The 20557-nt window shown below is 43.4% G+C and overlaps 1 protein-coding gene across 6 annotated transcripts in view; it reads left to right on the top strand.

The window, feature by feature from the left end:
* Positions 1-20557, top strand: part of Enpp2 (ectonucleotide pyrophosphatase/phosphodiesterase 2) — a 117515-nt gene that overhangs the window by 17193 nt on the left and 79765 nt on the right. For 3 of the 6 annotated variants that reach the window (XM_045142902.1, XM_045142901.1, XM_045142900.1), the window contains exons 1-2: positions 18758-18908; positions 19127-19229. In XM_045142902.1, the coding sequence (XP_044998837.1) occupies positions 18876-18908; positions 19127-19229 (136 nt within the window). In that variant the 5' untranslated portion in view covers positions 18758-18875. Of the gene's footprint in view, positions 1-18757; positions 18909-19126; positions 19230-20557 lie in introns of those variants that run through there. The other 3 variants (XM_045142899.1, XM_045142898.1, XM_045142897.1) reach the window with 1 other exon arrangement.

The following is a 20557-nucleotide window of genomic DNA, read 5'->3' as shown; positions in this document are numbered from 1 at the left end:
AGTAGTCGACCTGGCACTGTTCATGGTTAGGTTGTGATGTATGCCTGGGAGGAAGTAACAGCGGGAGATCTTTCTCAGCTCTGTCAGGCTGCGATCCTTGTTCTTCACACTGGCATCTCAAATGTGCTGTAGCTGAGTGAGACAACTGGGCTATTGTCAATAGTAAGGTCACATGAGATTAACTGCAAAAATAAGTGTGTCAGAATTTTGATCAATTCTCAGGAAGAAAGGAAACAGCTGCAGAAAGAGAGGGGAGGCTGGGAAAGCAAAGGAACAGCATCTTTTGTCACATGAGGCCATAGGCTCCAAGTCTATTACCAGGATCTACCCAGCCCCGGACTCAGGAGGAATGAGAAACCAGCTGCACAGGTCAAATAACGCCAAAAGAGAGGGCTGGGCGAATGGTCCCAACTTGCTGTGTGTGGCAAAATGAGAACCTGTCCTTTGCAGAATCCATTGTGTTTCTGAACTGCCAAGAGCCTTCCAGAGAAACTCCTCATGTTCTCTCCCAATGAAAAGCTAGAGGAATTTCCTTTACAAGCATTAAAACCAGTGTACCATAACACTGGGTACTAGAGCAAGAAATATATAGAAGCTGGACTGTGGTTAAGCAGACCTGACTTTGAATGACAGCTTTGTGTCTTGCTGGGTATGTAAACTTGGACACGCCTTTGTATGATAGTTGAGCCAAGGACATTGAAAGAGTTCAGTGAGATTGCTTTTGTTCAATTTCTAGCACATTCTAGGTGCTTCATTGATGGTAGCTATTGTTAACAGTTCACACTGTGGATTATTTGACTCAATTCCTACAAAAACAATATGAAGGCCCTGTGTTTGTTACCATTTTCACATGAGGTTGGAGGTCTACAGGGATTTCACAGCTCGCTCAGGACCACATGGCTAGCCAGCATCCAAGTCATGATTCTGACCAAGCCTGACAGCCCAGGATTTTGGTAATTAGCAAGTTGTATAACATCTCTCATAAGATCATCAGCAGCTTAGCTGGACAAAATAATGTCCAGAACTTCTGCACTGTCTTGCATAACACTCTTCTGGCAATCTGAGGTTATTGGATTTAAAAAAAAAAAGCACTGCCTTTCTGTTTACAAGAGCTCATGAGCGAACTATAGCGCTAAGAGAGGCGATGTAAGGTCAGCTTATCTAATGCCCATCTTCTAGATCAATCCAGAATATAGTGCTTTACCCCCTTGCTCCAGTCTATCAAAAGATTTTGTGAGGGCTGGAGAGATGGCTTAGCGGTTAAGCGCTTGCCTGTGAAGCCTAAGGACCCCGGTTCGAGGCTCGGTTCCCCAGGTCCCACGTTAGCCAGATGCACAAGGGGGCGCACGCATCTGGAGTTCGTTTGCAGAGGCTGGAAGCCCTGGTGCGCCCATTCTCTCTCTCTCCCTCTATCTGTCTTTCTCTCTGTGTCTGTCGCTCTCAAATAAATAAATAAAAAATTTAAAAAAAAGAAGAGATCCTTTCATTTAAAAAAAAAAAAGATTTTGTGAAAGGTGTTCTGCTTTCTGCCCAATATTTTCTTTACTTGACACCAGTTAAATTGCATGTGCCTAATACTTAATGATCTTAATGTATTTCTTGTAGGAGATTAAATACTAAGAACAAGGTATGCACAGGAATCGTTACTTTTCCACTTATTTTCTAAGAAAAAAAATAAAGCTAAATGTTAGTTGTGTTGCTTGATTTGCATACTTATTTGCTGATCATAACAGAGACAACTGGGTTCCTTCAGGGTTTTATGGAGACAGAAAATCGTAGGCACCTGGAGTTGGAAAGGCCTAAGAAGCTGTAGAGTTGGGCTTCCCCTGAATTCCAGTTCTGTTCAGGAATTCCCAACGAACACCACGCAGCCCCTGGTTGAACAGCGCCTCTCCTCCCGCCCCACGGGAAGCGCGAAGCTGACACTGTGGCCTGTGAATTCCCACAGTGACCAGACACCCTGCTGCCTCTTTGACATTGTCTCTTTCTGCTCTCCCAGCCGCCCTGGCCTTCGTGAACACACCAGGCTGCCCCTACCTCAGGGTTTCTATACTTGCTATGCCTTCCACTTGGCCCCCTCCTTGACTTCCTTCAGGGTTCTGTTAAGTGCCATCACTGTAGAGAGACCTTCATTACTGCTGAAGGCCTGTAGCTCCTCCATTACTCTTCTGATCTGCTCTGTTCCACTTTACCGATCAACTACCTGACAGTATAATTCTTCTCTAAAATGTGAGATCTATAGGGTAGAGGCCACGTCTCCAGTGCCTGATGCTCAATGCAATTTGTTGACTGGATGAATGAGTGAATTATAGATGGAGTGGATGATAAGGGCTGTCTCCATCCCACTCGTGCTCTTCCCGCTTAGTGCTCCTGCATTTAGTGCTCTCCCACAACGAGACACCCAGAGGATCATGCAAGGCAGAAGAATGAGGACATTGCTGCACTTAGCAGAAACGTCTCTCCTGGAGCTGGGCAGTTCTTGCTTATTAAAGGAGCTTAAGAGAAGAAGAGGTCACTTAGAGTGATGTCCAAGCATGGGCTATAGAGCCTGCCCTCCTAAAGCTCCCCGGCATTCTGTGTAACAATCTCTGTCAATGCTGGTCTTTCTTCATGTGAATGTGTACTCACATTTTGCATTCGAATTTTAAAGAATGCCATTCTAGCCGGGCGTGGTGGCGCACGCCTTTAATCCCAGCACTCGGGAGGCAGAGGTAGGAGGATCGCCAAGAGTTTGAGGCCACCCTGAGATTACATAGTAAATTCCAGGTCAGCCTGAGCCAGAGTAAGACCCTACCTCGAAAAACCAAAAAAAAAAGAATGCCATTCTAGATGGTTTGATCTTTCCATTTCTTATTTTTATCTCTCTTGGATTTTTTTTTTTTTTTGAGGTAGGGGTTCACTCTAGCTCAGGCTAACCTGGAAATCACTATGTAGTCTCAGGGTGTCCTTGTACTCATGGTGATCCATAGTATGTGGCAGCTACTCATCACTGGGATATAGAGTTCAAGAACATAGCCTAAACTGTGATTCAAGAACCAGGAAGCTAGCACCTCTTCATTAGAAAGCCCTGAGAGACTCATCTCTTTTGTGATGTGAAGTCACAGTGAGAAGACAGTCATACAAGAAGACAGGGCCTCCTCACATATTGAGTCTGCTAGGACATCAATCTTGACCTCTCATGTTCAACTGAGAAATCAATTTCTATTATTTAATTATTTGAAAGAAGAGAGAAAGAGAGAGAGAGAGAAGAGGACAGGAGAGGAGAGAAAGAATGAACTGGGAACTCTTGCAAACAAACTCTAGAAGCGTGTGTCATTTTAAGCATCTGACTTTACAAGGGTACGGAGGAATTGAACTTGAGACATTAGCCTTTGCAAGCAAGTGCCTTTAATGGCTGAGCCGTCTCTCCAGCCTATAAATTTCTTTCATACTCAAGACAAATGCTTAATGACATTTTATTATAGCATCTCAAAGAGACTAAAATGTATCATCTCCCAATTAAAACATACCTTTTGCTTCACTATTCCTGATACCAAAAGTACTTGGCCCAGAGGAAGCTTTGACAAGCCTTAGGTAATGCAAGGCGGGTGCTTCTTGCTTCTATGTTGAACCACAGCAACATGAATATAAAATCTTTTTTTCTTACGTTGAAGGCAATTGTCTGACAGTGACCAGACTATTTTTTTCTAAGCTTGTGAAAGCTTTGAAATAACATCCTCAAGATGCCCAAAGCTCTAGACACTCTCATTACTAAAGTACACTTTTTTGGGGAAGGGTTGGGCTTGGCACAACAAGGTCAGCCTAGACGAACGGTTACTCTAGTTTAATGACTTGCAACAGGAAGACTTATCAAACTATCAGCTTTTTTGTTTCTGACAGCTTCAGGTTTCTTCTTCATAGAATTGAGATCCAGTTCCTTTTAGATCTTGCTGGTTGGATCATCCTTAGTGGAAATCTTGGAGAGAAGATGACTGTCACACTAAGAAGGAAGCGAGCCTTGGGCAAATTGTCTGGTATAATTGAGGTTGTTTTTCACACATGTTGACAATGATAATACTGTAAAAGTTTTATGAGAGTAAAATGGGGTCGTTTATGTGAATTGACTGGCAAGGTGCCAGCCCTTCCTAAAGACTAGTTAGTTACCATGTACAAGGGTCTGTTCCATGCCAGTGATAGTAGCATCCCTGACACTGAGTTTTACCTCCGGCTCATCTGCTTCTGATGGCACGCCTCTATATATCCACGTAAAAACAACAACAAAAACCCTCTTCAGTTGTTACATCAGCTGCCAATCAGCAGTACGGACTCTCCAGATCTTCCAGACGGGTGCTTTCATGTGGAACGCGGCCCCTGCACTGCTTCTTTGATTGCAAAGTGGAAGAGTGAACAAGCCCTGGCTACCTCACAGGGCTGTGCTTTTCTCTTTTGTTTTACTACTTGTTCTTCAGAGACAAACATATCACTGTTCTTACATTTCATGACTTTCCCTCATGCTCTGCTTGTAGTTTATTGCCACTAAGGTTCGAGATCTGTAGGTGACTCTAGGTGAGCACTGGGTTCTTAGGTAGGCGGGCGAACTAGGAAGTAAAACGACATCTGAAACCCGATGAAAGTGCGTGGCGCAGGGCCTGAACTGCTCTGCTAAAGTCCCAAGAGGTCGTCTTCATAGGGATATAGAGAGCTCAATCACATGTGGGGCCTGGGTTTGAGAGGCGCGCACCACCACGGCAAGGCTTCACTCCCCTGCATGGTTAGGAGTGGCTTTGAACGTGCTGGCCAGAATTGAGATCAAGACTAATGTTTTTTTGTGGATCCAAATGTGTTAGCATTTTCTTTTCTGCAGGCATGATCTCATAATCTTACTATTTTTTGTTTTTTTTGTCAGTGTCTTACTATATTGCTTAAGCTGGCTTCCAAACTTGTGATTCTCCTGCCTTAACTTCCTGAGAGCTAGTATTTCAGGTTTCCAATAGATACTCTGGGGCTTTCTTTGAAAAAAATGATTTTTCTATACATATGATCACCTCATCTATTAATACAGTTCGTTTTCTTCTTTTCTGATTGCGTGTGTGTATGTGTGTGTGCGTGCACGTGCCAGAGGTTGACTTTGGGTGCCTTCCTTAATCACCGTCCATTTTACTTACCGAGATAAGGTTTATCGCTTGAACACAGAGCTCATCTGTTTTACTAGTCTAGCTAGCTAGAATTCCTGGGCACTGGGATTACAGGCAGGTAGTCGTGGCTACCAGCGCTTATGTGAGTGCTGGGGATCTGAGCTGTGGTCTCATGCTTGCACAGCAAGCTCTTTGTCCACGGAACCATGTCCTCAAACCTGATGTACCTTAAATATATTCAAAGACACATGCACATATCACTGTTATGTACTTTTACAATATTCCACCATGGAATGTTCCATATCCCATAGCTGTCACTCACCTTCCATCTGACAACCACTAGACTGGTCTTTCTCTATGATGTTGCCTGTAGTAGATGTTTCATGCAAATTGCTTCATACACTATGTGGGTTTGTGAGTGGCTTCTTAGCATGACATTTTCCAGGTACATCCACACAGTGGCCTGTGTTTATTGCCTACCTGTTTTTTTTTTTGTTTGTGTGTTTGTTTGTTTGTTTGAGGTAGGGTCTCACTCTGGTCCAGGCTGATCTGGAATTCACTATGTAGCCTCAGGGTGGCCTCGAACTCATGGCGATCCTCCTACCTCTACCTCCCGAGTGCTGGGATTAAAGGCATGCACCACCATGCCTGGTTTTGCCTACTTGTTTTGGTACAAGGGTAGAAGTGGCCAAAGCCCACCGTTGTCTGGCTTGTAACCTTGGGAGAAACACATTCAGTCTTTCACCATTAGGCATGGTGATGATAGTAGTGAACTTTAAAAAAAATTGTTTATTTATATTTATTTATTTGAGAGTGATGGAGAAAGAAGGAGAGAGAGGGAGAAAATAGGTGCACCAGGGCCTCCAGTCACTGCAAATGAACTCCAGACACGTGAGCCCCCCTGTACATCTGGCTAACATGGGTCCTGGGGAATTGAGCCTCCAACTGAGTTCCTCAGGCTTCAGAGGCAAGCGCTCAACTGCTAAGCCATCTCCCCAGCCCAGCAGTGAGCTGTGATACAAGCTCTTCTTTGACACGGGAAGTCCCTTTGTGCTGTGGCTTTGCTGAGTCTCACTAGCTGTTGTTTGCTTTCAGGGGGAAGCTCAGGGACTGTGGTTTTTGCTTACTCCTTGAGAGAGGGCCATTGTTCGGCAAGCATGTGACAATGCCCTTCCAGGAATAAGTGTAAACTTCCTTCTAGATTTGTGTTCAAACACATTTCTGGAGTTGAAGCTCAACTTCTCAGTGCTTCCCAGAGATGTGTTTACTATTGTGGTGGAAAACGGTGTCTTCAAAGCTGTGCCTGGAATACTCCCACCTTTGTCAAATAGAGACTTCTTACTTTCTCCTGAGGTTAGAGAGAATGTGGGAAGGGTTATTTGCACCATTGCAAATTTGAATATGTCTTCATAAGTGAAGAAAAATTTCTAGAACCTGTGTGACTGACAAGCACCTATTTTACGCCCAGCACTTTGTAAGATGCTCAGAACACGACAGGAAATGATGCAGCCATATGCTTCTGTATGCGGTGATGGGTAATATTTGCTCATTTTCTGTTTCAAGAACTCAGCTAATTGCTTAACATACATTATATAATTTGATCTTTACAGTAACCTTCTGTGATAAGAGCTATTGTTTTTCTTTAAAGAAATCCATATTATAAGAAGTCAAGTCTTGTGCGTGAAAGTAGCAGAGGCCCAGATGCCGGAACCCCAACACTTAGCATTCAAGCAAAGATGCTTGTTTCTCTTGACCTCTGAGAAGTCATGCTTTCATTGCTGAGAAAAGATACTCAAAACAACAACAATGAAAAAAAAAAAAAAAAAGGGACTGGGAGACAAGAGTAATCATTTCGGGTAGATTCTTGAAGTTCTTGAAGGCGGTTCACTGGGAGCTGCAGTTCTTGGGTGTGGTTACCGAGCTCTGGGGAGAGACAGAGGTTAAGATTTGGATCAGGGAATGGGCATGGATCAGTGAGTGGGTAAGAGTGCTTGTTGAACATGAATAAGGGCCCCAGTTACCCCAGATTTGCTTCTCCAGCAACCACATAAACAGCTGGGCATGGCCACACATGTCTATAACCCTAGACCTGGGGAAGCACGGTCCCATTGCTGGTCAGCTAGTCTATCCAAATTTGGCAGCTGTGTGTCCAGTGAGAGATTCTTGTCTCAAGAAAACACATTGCAGAGCTGTAGAAGAGAAGCGTGCATGTTCTCTGGACTCTATGTGCTAGTGCAGGGGTGTGTGCACTGAACACACACATGCAGACACCACAAACGTGCCATAGCACACACACACACAAGGAATACGCCAGAAAGCAAGATCTGGATGAGCACAAGGTGGAGGGGAGGGTTTCAGAGCCATAAATAATTCCCAACAGAAAGAAGTGTGAATTTCTTGTAGAAGGGTTTAGCTGAAGCACTTTCTATTCTTTCTTTGCAGTATACTGTCTCCTTCCCTTGAATCTTCCCTCTCCTTCCTCTCTGTGACCCCTTTACTATCTCCTCCCCTTGAGTCTTCCCTCTCCTCCCTCTCTGTGACCCCTTTACTATCTCCTCCTCTTGAATCTTCCCTCTCCTCCCTCTCTATGACCCCTTTACTATCTCCTCCTCTTGAGTCTTCCCTCTCCTTCCTCTCTGTGACCCCTTTACTATCTCCTCCCCTTGAGTCTTCCCTCTCCTCCCTCTCTATGACCCCTTTACTATCTCCTCCTCTTGAGTCTTCCCTCTCCTCCCTCTCTATGACCCCTTTACTATCTCCTCCTCTTGAGTCTTCCCTCTCCTTCCTCTCTGTGACGCCTTTACTATCTCCTCCTCTTGAGTCTTCCTCTCCTTCCTCTCTGTGAACCCTTTACTATCTCCTCCTCTTGAGTCTTCCCTCTCCTCCCTCTCTATGACCCCTTTACTATCTCCTCCCCTTGAGTCTTCCCTCTCCTCCCTCTCTATGACCCCTTTACTATCTCCTCCTCTTGAGTCTTCCTCTCCTTCCTCTCTATGACCCCTTTACTATCTCCTCCTCTTGAGTCTTCCTCTCCTTCCTCTCTATGACCCCTTTACTATCTCCTCCTCTTGAGTCTTCCCTCTCCTCCCTCTCTATGACCCCTTTACTATCTCCTCCTCTTGAGTCTTCCCTCTCCTCCCTCTCTATGACCCCTTTACTATCTCCTCCTCTTGAGTCTTCCTCTCCTTCCTCTCTATGACCCCTTTACTATCTCCTCCCCTTGAGTCTTCCCTCTCCATTACTCTGTTACTAATTCCTTCCCTTGACTCTGCCCTCTCCTCCCTCTCTGCCCCCTCTTTCTAGCTTCCTGGCCTCTGCTACTGTCTCTTTGTTGGCTGGGACATATCTGTAAAGATCTTGTGTGGGGATCAGTTTTGGGATGGGGTAGAACATCAGAATACCTCAGTTAAAGGATTTTATTAACTGCTTGATATACATTTTTTGTTTATTTCTGTAAATTGCCCTTTATGAATCTCTAGATTCTGGGAAGATGCCACAGGGAGAGAGCAGAGGCTTGTTATGTAAGTTGCTGGCTCTCCATTCCCCCTTCAGATGTAGTCATTTTTTATTAGTTTAAGGTTTCATTTTTTAAAAAAATAAGCTGTAAATGGGTAAAGAAGGGTGCAGATCTACTCTATTAGCCCAATTACCTTGCTTTATGGATGAACAAACATGAGCTTGAAGACACAGAAGTAGTTAGCAACAGAACAAGAATTACAGTTCAGGTTTCTTGGTGCCTCCTCATTCATTCAAGAAACATTTTTCATTTGCCTATTATAATGCAGGCAGGCTTTATAGATCTGAGGGGCAAAGGGTTTGTCGATCTCTGCATATGAATATCACAAAGGATAGAACTGCTTGAGAGGTTCCAGCAAGTGTGGGAGCAGAAACAGGGGAGTCCTTTGCTCTGCACAGGAAGGGCAGGTCAGGGGAGGTCACACTGAACCATGAAGTGTGACTCCAACTTCCATAAATATCTTGGAGTTTTCCAGGTAGATTAAATGAAGAGTCCATTCTAGGCCAAGGTAGTAACATGTGTTAAGAAATAGAGGTAGGAAAAAAGAAAAAAAAAATCTTAATCAAGAAATAGCAAGCATTTCCCCTACTAGGAATGCTACCATTTATTAAGTATTATTCTGTGATGGGCATTGTGCTTGGTGATTTTCTTGGATTACTTCCTGTAATTCTCTTAAGAATCCTGAGGTGAACACAGATGAGAAAACTGAGTCCTCAGGATTGAGAAGTAATTTGCCTATGGGATCATGTAAGGTCTCATAGTTAAATTGTAGTTAACTGGGTTTGAATTTTATTTATTTATTTATTTTTAATTAATTTGAGAGAGACATAAATAGGCAGGTAGAGAAGAGAGAGAGAGAGAGAGAGAGAGAGAGAGAGAGAATGGGCATGCCAGAGCCTCTAGACACTGCAAACGAACTCCAGATGCATGCACCCTTGTGCATCTGGCTTACATGAGTCCTGGGGAGTTGAACCTGGGTCCTTTGGCCTTGCAGGCATGTGCCTTAACCACTAAGCCATCTCTCCAGGCCTCAACTGGGGTTGGAATCCGGAGGGCTAAGGTTTGGATTCAGGGTCTTCTGTGCCGTTGTTATGCAGTATGGGTTTTATCCTGTAGATAAGTTTCTTACATTTGCATCAGAGTAGATAGACTGTTGGGCTTTTGACCACACAAAGCTTGGGCCCCACTCACAGTTTCCGGATTCAGTTGGTCTGAGGTTGGCCCCAAGGATGTGCATTTGTAACAAGCTTCCAAGCAATTCTGATTACACTTAAAGAACTGCTATATCAAGCAGCACTGGCAGATTTTTAAGTTTCAGAGGGTCATCATCAAATTTGCATTGTCTTTATAATTCATGAGGCTTGATTGCAGGTCCATGAGGAGTCAGTGACCTGGTATGTGGAGAAGGTGGAATGTAGACCAGGAGAACAGTAAGCAAAGGACCTTGTAAAGATTGTCTAGAAGGGCTGGAGAGATGGCTTAGCGGTTAAGCGCTTGCCTGTGAAGCCTAAGGACCCCAGTTCGAGGCTCGATTCCCCAAGACCCACGTTAGCCAGATGCACAAGGGGGCGCACGCGTCTGGAGTTCGTTTGCAGAGGCTGGAATCCTTGGCGTACCCATTCTCTCTATCTGCTTCTCTCTCTCTGTCACTCTCAAATAAATAAACAAAAATGAAAAAAAAAATTAAAAAAAAGATTGTCTAGAAGAAAGAAGATGGGGGAACCAAAGGAAAAATCATCACAGAAGATGGTTATTGGTTATTGACAGCACTCATCAGGCCTTGATAAAGGATGGGGATGGATGAATTCAATAATTAAAATCTCTAGGTTTGATACAAGAAACTAGAGAAAAAACAATAGATGAAAAGGTTGTAGTAGAACAAAAGGCAGTTTTAAGGTTTTTCTTAGTTACATGTGTATGTATATATGTATATGTGTCTGTGTATGGTCATGCATGTGCCATGACATGTATGTGGAGGTCATACCTTGCTGTGTTAGTCTTGTTCTTCCTCCTTGTTTGCAACAAAGTCCTTTTTATTTTGTTTGCCACCGGGAAGGCCAGGCTCCCATTGCTGGATGCGTTTGAGATTACAGACATGCTCACCACATTGTGTCCACCTTTGAGTAGATGCTGGGAGATCCAAGCTTCAGTCAGCAGGCTTGTGGAGCAAAGCACCTTTCACCACTGAGCAATATTGCCAGCCAGTTCTTTAAAGATTTCATGAAAAGAACTTGGCCTGGGAAAGTGGATATTTCACAGCAGCATTTTGCACGTCGAGTTGAGGCCTTCGTGGGATGCAATAGAGATGCATCAGGGCACAATGGAGAGCAGTGAGGCTGGGTTGGGAGACCTGGCTTTTAGCTCTGGCTTAATCATTTATTCCCCATTTCAGAGATGTCACATATTCTTTGCTCCTCCACTTAGTTCATCTGTAAGAAAAGCAGACAATAACACCTCCTCCTGTCTAGGGATGCTGGAAGGGAAATGCAGAAATCTTCACCCTGTGACAAAACATTTAGTAAAACACCGATGTCTAATTATACCTACCCATTTATGCTCATGTGAAGACTGAAAGATAGTAATCTTTGTGAGGCTCGCCCACATGCAGGGGACCATCTCTCCAGATGGCTGCAACCCCTGCTTGCTTAGACCTTTATCGTGCAGTTGAAGTTAAGCAGCTCAATGGAGCCCTGACTTTTAAATTGTTTTGTTGAAAGCTAGAGTCAGGGGCAAAGCTGAGTTTTGTCCTGGGGTTGATTATTTTCAAATCTCCACTCACTAAGTTTAATGTAATTGGAAACATTAAACATGAAATGTAATTTACTCTTTATCAATTGCCTTCCTAAACTTGGTCAGTGTTTTAAAGCTATTAGCTGTATCCTTTATTTTAATTAATTATAGGGTGGTAACACAAAGATACCTATATTTCATTATTATATAATCCATTTAAAACACACAAAAGGTGATTTTTACTGAGAATGTATGTGATTATCATACTTGGTAAGTATTCATTAGCTCAGAAATACCACTTAACACTCATTGGCCCTTGACTCCTGTACCCGCATTATTTACAAATCCCCCCACCCCCCAACTTCTGTGCTTTTTCTTGTCTCCTCCACAGCTAGCACACCCTTGGAGTGAGTTGCCCTTGTCTTCTGTCTGAATTACTGCCCACTGTTTCCCAAATGATCTACTGTGACGAGCCTTGATGCCCTGCAAATTATATCCATGCTATCAAGGAATTAACTTTCAAATCTGATTAAGCCTCCACCTTCTTAAGCCATCTAAGGGTTTTCCAGTGCTTGAAGGATAAAGAAAATACTACTAAGGTTACCCATGAAGATCACATGGCTGGCCTCTCCCGGCTCGCACAATCTTGCTTCACCCCGGTCACCGTTGCTGTTCCTCCACTAGTCAAACTGGATGTCTTTTTGGTCATGCATGACTTCTGCTTTCATCCTACACAAACCTTTGCACATCCTGTCTCTTCTGTCTAGGAGTCTTTTCTTTCTCTTGTTTTTTTGAGGTAAGCCCAACAAACTGATTTTTTTTTTTTTTTTTAAATGAGAGAGACAGAGAGTTGGCACACAAGGGCCTCCAGCCACTGCAATCAAAATCCAGACAAGTGTGCCTCGTTGTGTGCATGCGTGACCTTGCAATTGCTGTCACCTTGTGCAGCTGACTTACGTGAGACCTGGAGTGTCAAACATGGGTCCTTAGGCTTCACAGGCAAGTGCCTTAACCACTAAGCCATCTCTCCAGTCCTTCTGTCTAGAATTCTTTCTCCTCTCTGAATCTAGTGATTCCCACTCATCCTTCAAATCATAGTTCAGTTGACATTCTACATTATAGAATTGACAGAGTGTCCTGTGACCTCCCCGTGTAGCTCTAACCTGAGTTCTGTGTTCTCAAATCAGTGTCGACCTCTACAGTTCTGCAATTTCATATATGTTCCATGCATTTCATATTTATTCCATGTATGTTTGGAGAAGGGTAGAGGGCAGGGATGATGTCTGCTTCAGCTTCAGATGGAGAACAACTGGTACCCAGACCAGTGCTTGTTACGTGCAGGACCCTGTGAATATCTGCCATGAATGGATATTCACAGAGGGGGAGACTGACCCAGTGTTGGATTCACACTTAGACTGCATGGGGAGTAATACATGGATCCTTGTGAGGTAAAGTCATATGACAATGTGGCAGTGTTAATTTCAGTATTCAGTTATGTAATAATTCATATAACAAGTCATGTTTGCTTTTTGGGTGTTGTTTTTTTTGGGGGGGTTTCAAGGTCGGGTCTCACTCTAGCCCAGGCTGACCTGGAATTCACTCTGTATTCCCAGGGTGGCCTTGAACTCATGGCAATCCTCCTATCTCTGTTTCCTGAGTGCTGGGATTAAATATGTGTGCCACCACGCCCGGCTCATGTTTGTTTTTGAACAAGCATCTGCTTCTCTTACCTGGAGAACTCCTGGGACCATACATTACCAATAGAACCTTGGTTCTGTGTTTTAGCATCCTCAGTGCTATTTACTTTTTATACATCTACAGTCCTGGACTGTGGGAGCAATGAGCTGGCATATTCCTCTATTGGCTGTTAAAACATCCTGCTCCATTTAGACTGGGAAATCCCTTTTGCAAAGATTGTTGTCCATTCTTTAAATAATGATTTGTTAATGCTGCACAGCCCAGCAGAATTTAAAGACAAACTGTCATGACTTTGTGAGTAACTTCAGTGAAATGCTGATGTGCCTGCTCAATGATACATCAGAGAATCACTGGGTAGCTAGCTATCTGACACCAGATATCATTTCAGAATTCTTCCTGGGATAATGTTAAATAGAGTTACATCATATCAGTTCTGCATGATGAGAAACCAGATGTAGATCAAGGTTTTTTTTGTTGTTGCTGTTGTTTGTTTGTTTTGAGGTAGGGTCTTGCTCTAGCTCAGGCTGACCTGGAATTCACTATGTCATCTCAGGGTGGCCTTGAACTCACGGCAATCCTCCTACTTCTGCCTCCCACGTGCTGGGATTAAAGGTGTGCACCACTATACCTGGCCCTAGGTAAGTTTTAATAAGTTCACGCTATTCAAACTTGGGAGCAAGGATGACAGCCATCAATCATGTATCTTTTTTTTTATTATTAAAAACATATTTTGAATGGATACATCATGTGTTGGTACCATCTTTTCCCTTCTCCCTGCCCCCATTCCCTAGGGGACCCTCCTCAGTGGGGTTGCTGGTATTCCCCAAAGGGTTGTGGGTTACGTGCTGTGGGAGCAGCAGTCGGTTATTGGGGGTGGACAGTGCCTCTGGGTATGATGTCTCGACCTGGACTCTTACAATCTTTCCGCCCCTTTTCCACAAAATTCCTTGAGCCATGGTGGATGTGTTGTATGTGTGCTTCAGAGATGAGCTCTTAGGAGTCTTTGGATCTCTGCTTTGGTAAGTGTTGAGTGTCCTCAGCATCTGTCTCCTTCACCCTGGTGCTGCTTGTTAGGTTCACCATGGAAGCAGCACTCTTGCTCATCTCCTCACTTCCTCTGTGGTTTCCCCTGGGCCTTGACTGAGATGTGAGGGGTGGTTTATCTCCTCGGGTCTCACGTCCTTCTGAAAAAGAAAAACGGATTCTCCGGTGGAGAGTGAAGTCAGCACAGGTTAAACTGAACAAACATTGTTAGTTTAGGGAGAATTTGGTGGATGTAACCCCTCTTTTAGCCAAAGACTAGTGGGAGTTTGACACTGGAGATCAAAATCTTTGTCTCATAGGATTCAGACCTGGTTCCCAATTCCAGATATGGGTTCCTTTCCACTGAGTGGATCTCTTAGCCAATCAGAAAGCCATTGGTTACCCACCTAGGCTATGTGTCGCCATTGCACTGGTGTGTGCTTCTTCTTAGGCTGGTGCTTCTGAGCAGCTTAGACCCCTGCTTGCTCACGCCATTGTTGGCCACTTTCCCCCAGTAGTTCAGTGCTTTCCAGTACTAGATGGAACCGTCTGGAGACTGGCTCTTTTTGAGATCCCATCCAGGTCTCTCCATGTTCTGTGTTGGCAGCATATGGTGTCTTCGGCAATACGGTTTTACCTTTGACCTCAGGTGGGTAATCAAGTGCTTTGACAGAAGCTTGTCTTGTTTTGGGGACCTCGTAGGTCTCTCTGTGAGTGGCTCAGTGTGAGTAGCACCAATTTCTGGTACTGGTGGTTACAGGTCAGAGCCAAGGTTTTTTAAGGTTAGGTTTCATCCCACCTTCTCCAGGGCCCTTCTCTTTAGACACTACCCCTATTCCTGTTGAGGGTTTCATCTTTTAGTCTATCTTTAAGGAGAAAGGTTTCTATGGTACCAGTTCATTTTCCGTTTAGTGTTGTGTTTATTCCTCCTCCTTCCAGACCCTCCCATCCTTATTATCTGGGTCTCAAGCTGACTGTGGGGTATGCCAGCAGCTCAAGCTGATCCAGGTTAGGAACCACAGATGAGTGAGAACACGTGTCTGTGTTGTATGTCTTTCTGTGATTGTGTAAATCACATATCTTTCACATCTCACAGATAACCTCAAGCCTTCTTATCTTAATCAGGATTTGAGTACAAGGATTCATAGAATCATTTCATGAAAAGATAGACTGTGCATTTCTATAAATGCAGCTACTGTGTTGCAATTAGGCAGCACACACACTGCTGCTTTGTACCACCAGCAAAGCAAATGAATTGCTGCTCTGCCCTCTCTGTGTGGAGGTGATTCCCTGGCAGGAGCAGCCCCAGCTTGCCCTGAAGAGATTTAACCTTAAAGTCCAACTCACAGGGAATGCTACTAGTAATTGATTAACATTGCATTATCAATTAGGCCAAACAATGCAACGTGCAGGGTATCAATAAATTACCTCAGAACAATTTACTCTAATGTCTTGTTTCCCTAAATGTGGTCCTTGAATGACTTGCATCAGAATAATCTATTGTGCCATTCTTGTTTGGTCCCTAAATTCACTTTTCTTCTCCTCACCCCTTAGACTCAATAGATCAGATTCTTAGGAAGTAAGGTGTATATATCAGCATTTTAACAGCTCCTAACCCAACACATTCTTTGCTTGAGGTAGGGTCTCACTGTAGCCCAGGCTGACCTGGAATTCACTCTATTAGTCTCAGGGTGGCCTTGAACTCACAGTGATCCTTCTACCTCCACCTCCCAAGTGCTGGGATTAAGATGTGTGCCATCATGCCTGGCTTGCCAAGGCATTCCTATATTCAATAAAGTTTGAGAACCAGAGTGATTTTTTTATTTTTTTAAAAGAATTTTGTTCTTTCACAATTTCATGCATATATTTATATATTGTAATTTGGTCATATGATCCCCCATTATCCTCTTTTGCCCCTCTTGCACTCCCACTGAACCTACTTTTCTCCCTGTCACATAGTAGTGAAGATAATGATTCTAGCCTCCTCCCCCACCGGCAACCATTGACTACCAGTTGGTGGCCTTCAGAGTCAGGGGAAGAACTCAAAAGCCCTCCCCCACCATTCACGAAGGCATGGTGACTGGTTCTGTCTGTGCTGGTCTTCCAGCGCAGGTAATCACAGCTGCTATGAGTTCAGAATGTTGTGTTTTTTTTTTTTTTTTTTAAATAGCTGACATGGTTGAGATTTGTTTATAAGGTTCTAGATTTTCCTCTGCTAGAGGGCAGTGTTCTCTGAAATATGACTGAGTTAATAAAACCGTCCATGAAGTTGCTTTCAGCCTTAGGCAGACTCTTTCTTGTTTACTGAGCCAGCCATTAACGCCCTTCTAGCAAATCTTAAACACCGCAGCAGGTGTTTCTTAATTCAGGTTTCTTATAAAGAATTTTGGATTGTAATCCAGTCATTTTAGTTCTACCTAAAATTCTAGCATTGCTAGGCTTTTGGATTTTCTCAGCTTTAGAACATCAGGGCAACTGTATTTCACGATTGTCTTGATACCTGAGCTAGGGCTTTGCCTTTGCCCCTGCCTTACTATGAGTGGACAGCGCGTGCCTGTGAGCACGTGTTAATAAAGTTCCTCGTGCTCAGTGATTTGGTGACAGATAAAGTTCTTTGGAAAAATGGTTCACAGAAATAATGGGTAATAACCTAATGGGTATCCCAGCACCATCTAGAAGCCAATAATGCACAAATGTAGCTATTATACTTAGTGGCTTTTTCCTCCTGCACAGCTGCTCTACATGCCAAGAAATAAAATTAAATAGTAAGGGGGCTGGACAGACGGCTCAGTGGTTAAATGCACTTATTTGCAAGGCTTGGTGGCCTGGGTTCAGTTTTCCGGTATCCACATAAAACCAGATGCACAAAGCGGCACAGGTATCTTGAATTTTTTAAATATTTATTTATTTTGCTGTGGCAGGTGGCCCTGGCATGCCTGTACTCACTCTTTTTCTGTCTGCCTCTGTCTCTCTCAAATAAATAAACAAAAATATTAAAAACATTAAATAATAAAATAGAAGATAATGCTCAGGTTTTGACCTTTTTGACCTATATATGTTTGTTATCCAAGGAGAGCCTGCATTGTTCTCAGAGTGGGTTTCTGCAATTAAATATCAGAGCAAGTCTAAAGCAGTTGGTTTCTGGCAGGGCCCTGAGATGCTAGAGAAAAGAGGATGAGAGGGTTTAGAATATTTGTAGCACTGTGACATGCGATGCAAATACAGCCTGACCTCGATGGCTTCCTTTTGATTTATAGAGTTCCCCTTTCACATCAGGCTTACATCTCAACATTGAACCTACATAGAAAAATCTTCCACAGGTTTCTCAAAGATGTATCTTTGAGAAGTCTTGCTAAATAATCAACTCCAGATCAGTTCAGAATGGTGCACAGACTCCAGTGAGGCTGACTTATCTTAGACACATTCAGATGCCTGCCATCTGGATGCAAAACTAAAAGGATTCTAGAAGGGCAACTGAAACACTGGCTGTGTCTTTTCTTCTTTCCAATTAGCTGTTACTAAATTCTAGAGTCTATAATGAATCCCAGGTTTACTACGCAATGCACTGTAAACAACTTCTTGCTTTTGTGTGTTGTAAGTGAGCAGAGCTTCAGGGTAGGTCCCTCTTTGTTTACATATGCACATATGCACTCTGCAAGAATGGTAGTCACTGGGCCTGGCAGGGAAGAACCAAAAACAAGCCTTCCCTCATTTGAATCCTAAAACCACATCATATTTAAACAACTTTCAGATTTAGAGATTTCTATAAAAGTAGCATGGTTGTCAAATTGCGTAGTAAAGGAACTTGGACACTCATAGTAGCTTCCCAGGACCCAGCCTTTGGGAGTCTTTGGGATGCCAGTGAGATTTTCATCCTGAATTCACCGGCTAAGGAAACTTCCCCTTAGTTTCCCATACGCCTGTTCCTTACCAAGCCTCCCCCACCCACACCACCGCAAACCAGCTGACTTTTGTCTGGAATGGGTAGAGACTGAAATTATTTTGTCTTTCCTCATAATAATGCAGAAGGTCTTTATGCTGCTTAGCTGGCATTCTCAGTATTTTGATAAAAGTTACTTCTCTAAAATTTAACAACACCACGAGAGAAATAATGCTATCTCTAGTGTGAGTTGCAAGTTTGGGAGATTTCGTCGTGAGAAACTTCTGAGAAATCCAGAGGGATAGGGTTGTTCAAACTGCCAGAAAAAATAAATAAATGAGAAAGACACACAGAGAGTGAGAGAGAGAAAGAGAGAGAGAGAGAGTTGTAAGGTTTATAAACTGTCAGATTTTCCTGTTTTATTTTTCTTTATAAATGAAGTCATGGGTTTGAGGACATTGAATAACTACATTGTAAGCTGTAGGCGCTCAGGGCTGGAGGAAACCCTTGTTCAACTCTGTTTCATTTTGATCGGATAACACACATTTGGTTTCTTTTTGACAAACCGTGTTTCTGTAAGGGATGGAAAATGAGCACACACTGTTATTGGCCGCAGCAGCTACATAAGAAATCCTCGTGTTGCCAGAGGATACCACATGAAAGTGTCTTGTATGAGGGAGGGGCTGCTCTGGGGGGTGGGGGCAAGGAGGATGATGCCTTAAGCCTCTTATGCTCAGAGCTGCAATTTGTGAATCAAGTGTGATGAAATCGAGCTCGGGACGAATCAGATGCGCCCGTTAACTTCCCAGGTGGGATTGCTTGTAGTTAATAGACTGAACTCGGAGTCCTGAGAGCAGTGGCTTCAGGGCAGGCGGAGAATACGCTGCAGAAGGCTTTCCAAGAATCCTCCGGCATGGCGAGCAAAGACTGTATCTGGTCATACCAGGTAGGAGGAGAGACGGAATGACAGGAGGAATGCTGAACCTACCGAATCAATTCATTTCAAAACAGAATTTTCTCCTTGTTATTTAAATGAAAACAGCACCTTAGGATACATCGGAGGTTGCAGGATTGGGATTGTTAGAGTCCTTTGACCTGGCTTCATGTAATTTGATGTAGGCCTATCTAGCTGTGTTTGACAACTGGATGTGTTTATACCCTTAGGTAATATCTTTGTTCACTTTTGCCATCGGTGTCAATATCTGCTTAGGATTCTCAGCCAGTCGAATTAAGAGGGCAGAAGGATGGGACGAAGGCCCTCCTACAGGTAAGTGCAGCAACCATTAGCATTTTCTATCCTTTAAAAGTATAATACACTAGTTCGTTCACATAAGCTCCTTAAGAAATTCATCTTCAAGATGACCTTGCAGGATAGCTGATAGTTCTAGAATTCTTGATGATAAAACCAGTATGGCTGTAATCCAGATGAAGGAATATGGTTTTAACTGCAGGACATTCATTTTTGCTTCTCATTAAGTGGCTTTTGAAAACTTTGCACCCTGAAGTTCATCAATACTGAGATAAAATGAGAATTCATTCACTTTTTTTGTTCATAAACAAGGCAAAAGTGGATATGGTAAGAACAGGTGTTGGTTTAACCTTGGGGATAGTTGAATTATATATGGATTTGCTGTCATGTGGTACAGAGCATGGTATTTGCTATTAGGAAGTTCTGCCCTAGCTCTGAGCAAGAAGGATGGCAGTGAGAAAGGCAATGAGCTATTTTTATGAAACTTTAGAACTTGACTAAGGTTTATAGAAAATAAAGAAAACGTAAAGGAGAAGATGCCGTCCGAGAACTTTGAGGAGTGATTGACACTCACGGTGCTTTCTTCTGGAATATGGAGAGGTAAGTTTCAACAGTGCTTCTGCCTGAATTAATGACCAGAGTGAAAGAGTTTCCTTTTACAATATGCTGTGCTGCAGAGTGGGGCCTTTATAAAGGAGCTCCTTGTGCTGGCCAAGGGGGCTTGACTGACCAGGTTGTAAGCAATGAGCTGGTTAATTTCCTGGAAATTGGAGCTGCTGATGGTTTTAGAAATAAAAATTATGTTGAAATAACGGGTACTCTAGGGGGCAATATTTTCTTCAGTTTCCCTGACATCCCAGCATGATCATCTGTCTTCCTGTGTTTTTTATGTTTCTCTGCATTTCTTGATTGGACCACTGTGAAAGACCATCTATCTGTGTTTCATTGGCATGGACTTTTATTAAACAAGTAATGATACATGGCATTGGTGGAATACTAAATCATGTCAGTCACACCAGAATGGTGAAAGAATCATACTAAAAAGTGGGGCAGTGAATTGAAGTGGGGTGCGATTTACGTGAAGAGTGAGAAAATAGATCTTAAAAATTGTGGCCCCAGGGAGCCAAATGGACAAAATGAATTGAAGGTCTTTGGGGATGGAGGAGGCAGGCTCACTGAGAATGCTGTTTTCATTGGTAACAAACGCTGTTTTCAAAGGCCTCTTTTCTCCTGTTAATGCTGATTGTGACCAACAGGCAGGGCGATCAGGCCCTTAGTATATCAGCCTGACAGCCCACTGCCGGGTCCTTCCAGTACACCCTAAAAGGAACATTTTCTGTTTCACC

This window comes from Jaculus jaculus, chromosome 2 (assembly GCF_020740685.1).
Source record: "Jaculus jaculus isolate mJacJac1 chromosome 2, mJacJac1.mat.Y.cur, whole genome shotgun sequence".
In the NCBI taxonomy this organism is placed as follows: Eukaryota; Metazoa; Chordata; class Mammalia; order Rodentia; family Dipodidae; genus Jaculus; species Jaculus jaculus.
The sequence above is the reverse complement of the archived record's forward strand: the minus strand, read 5'-3'. Positions and strand labels throughout refer to the sequence as shown.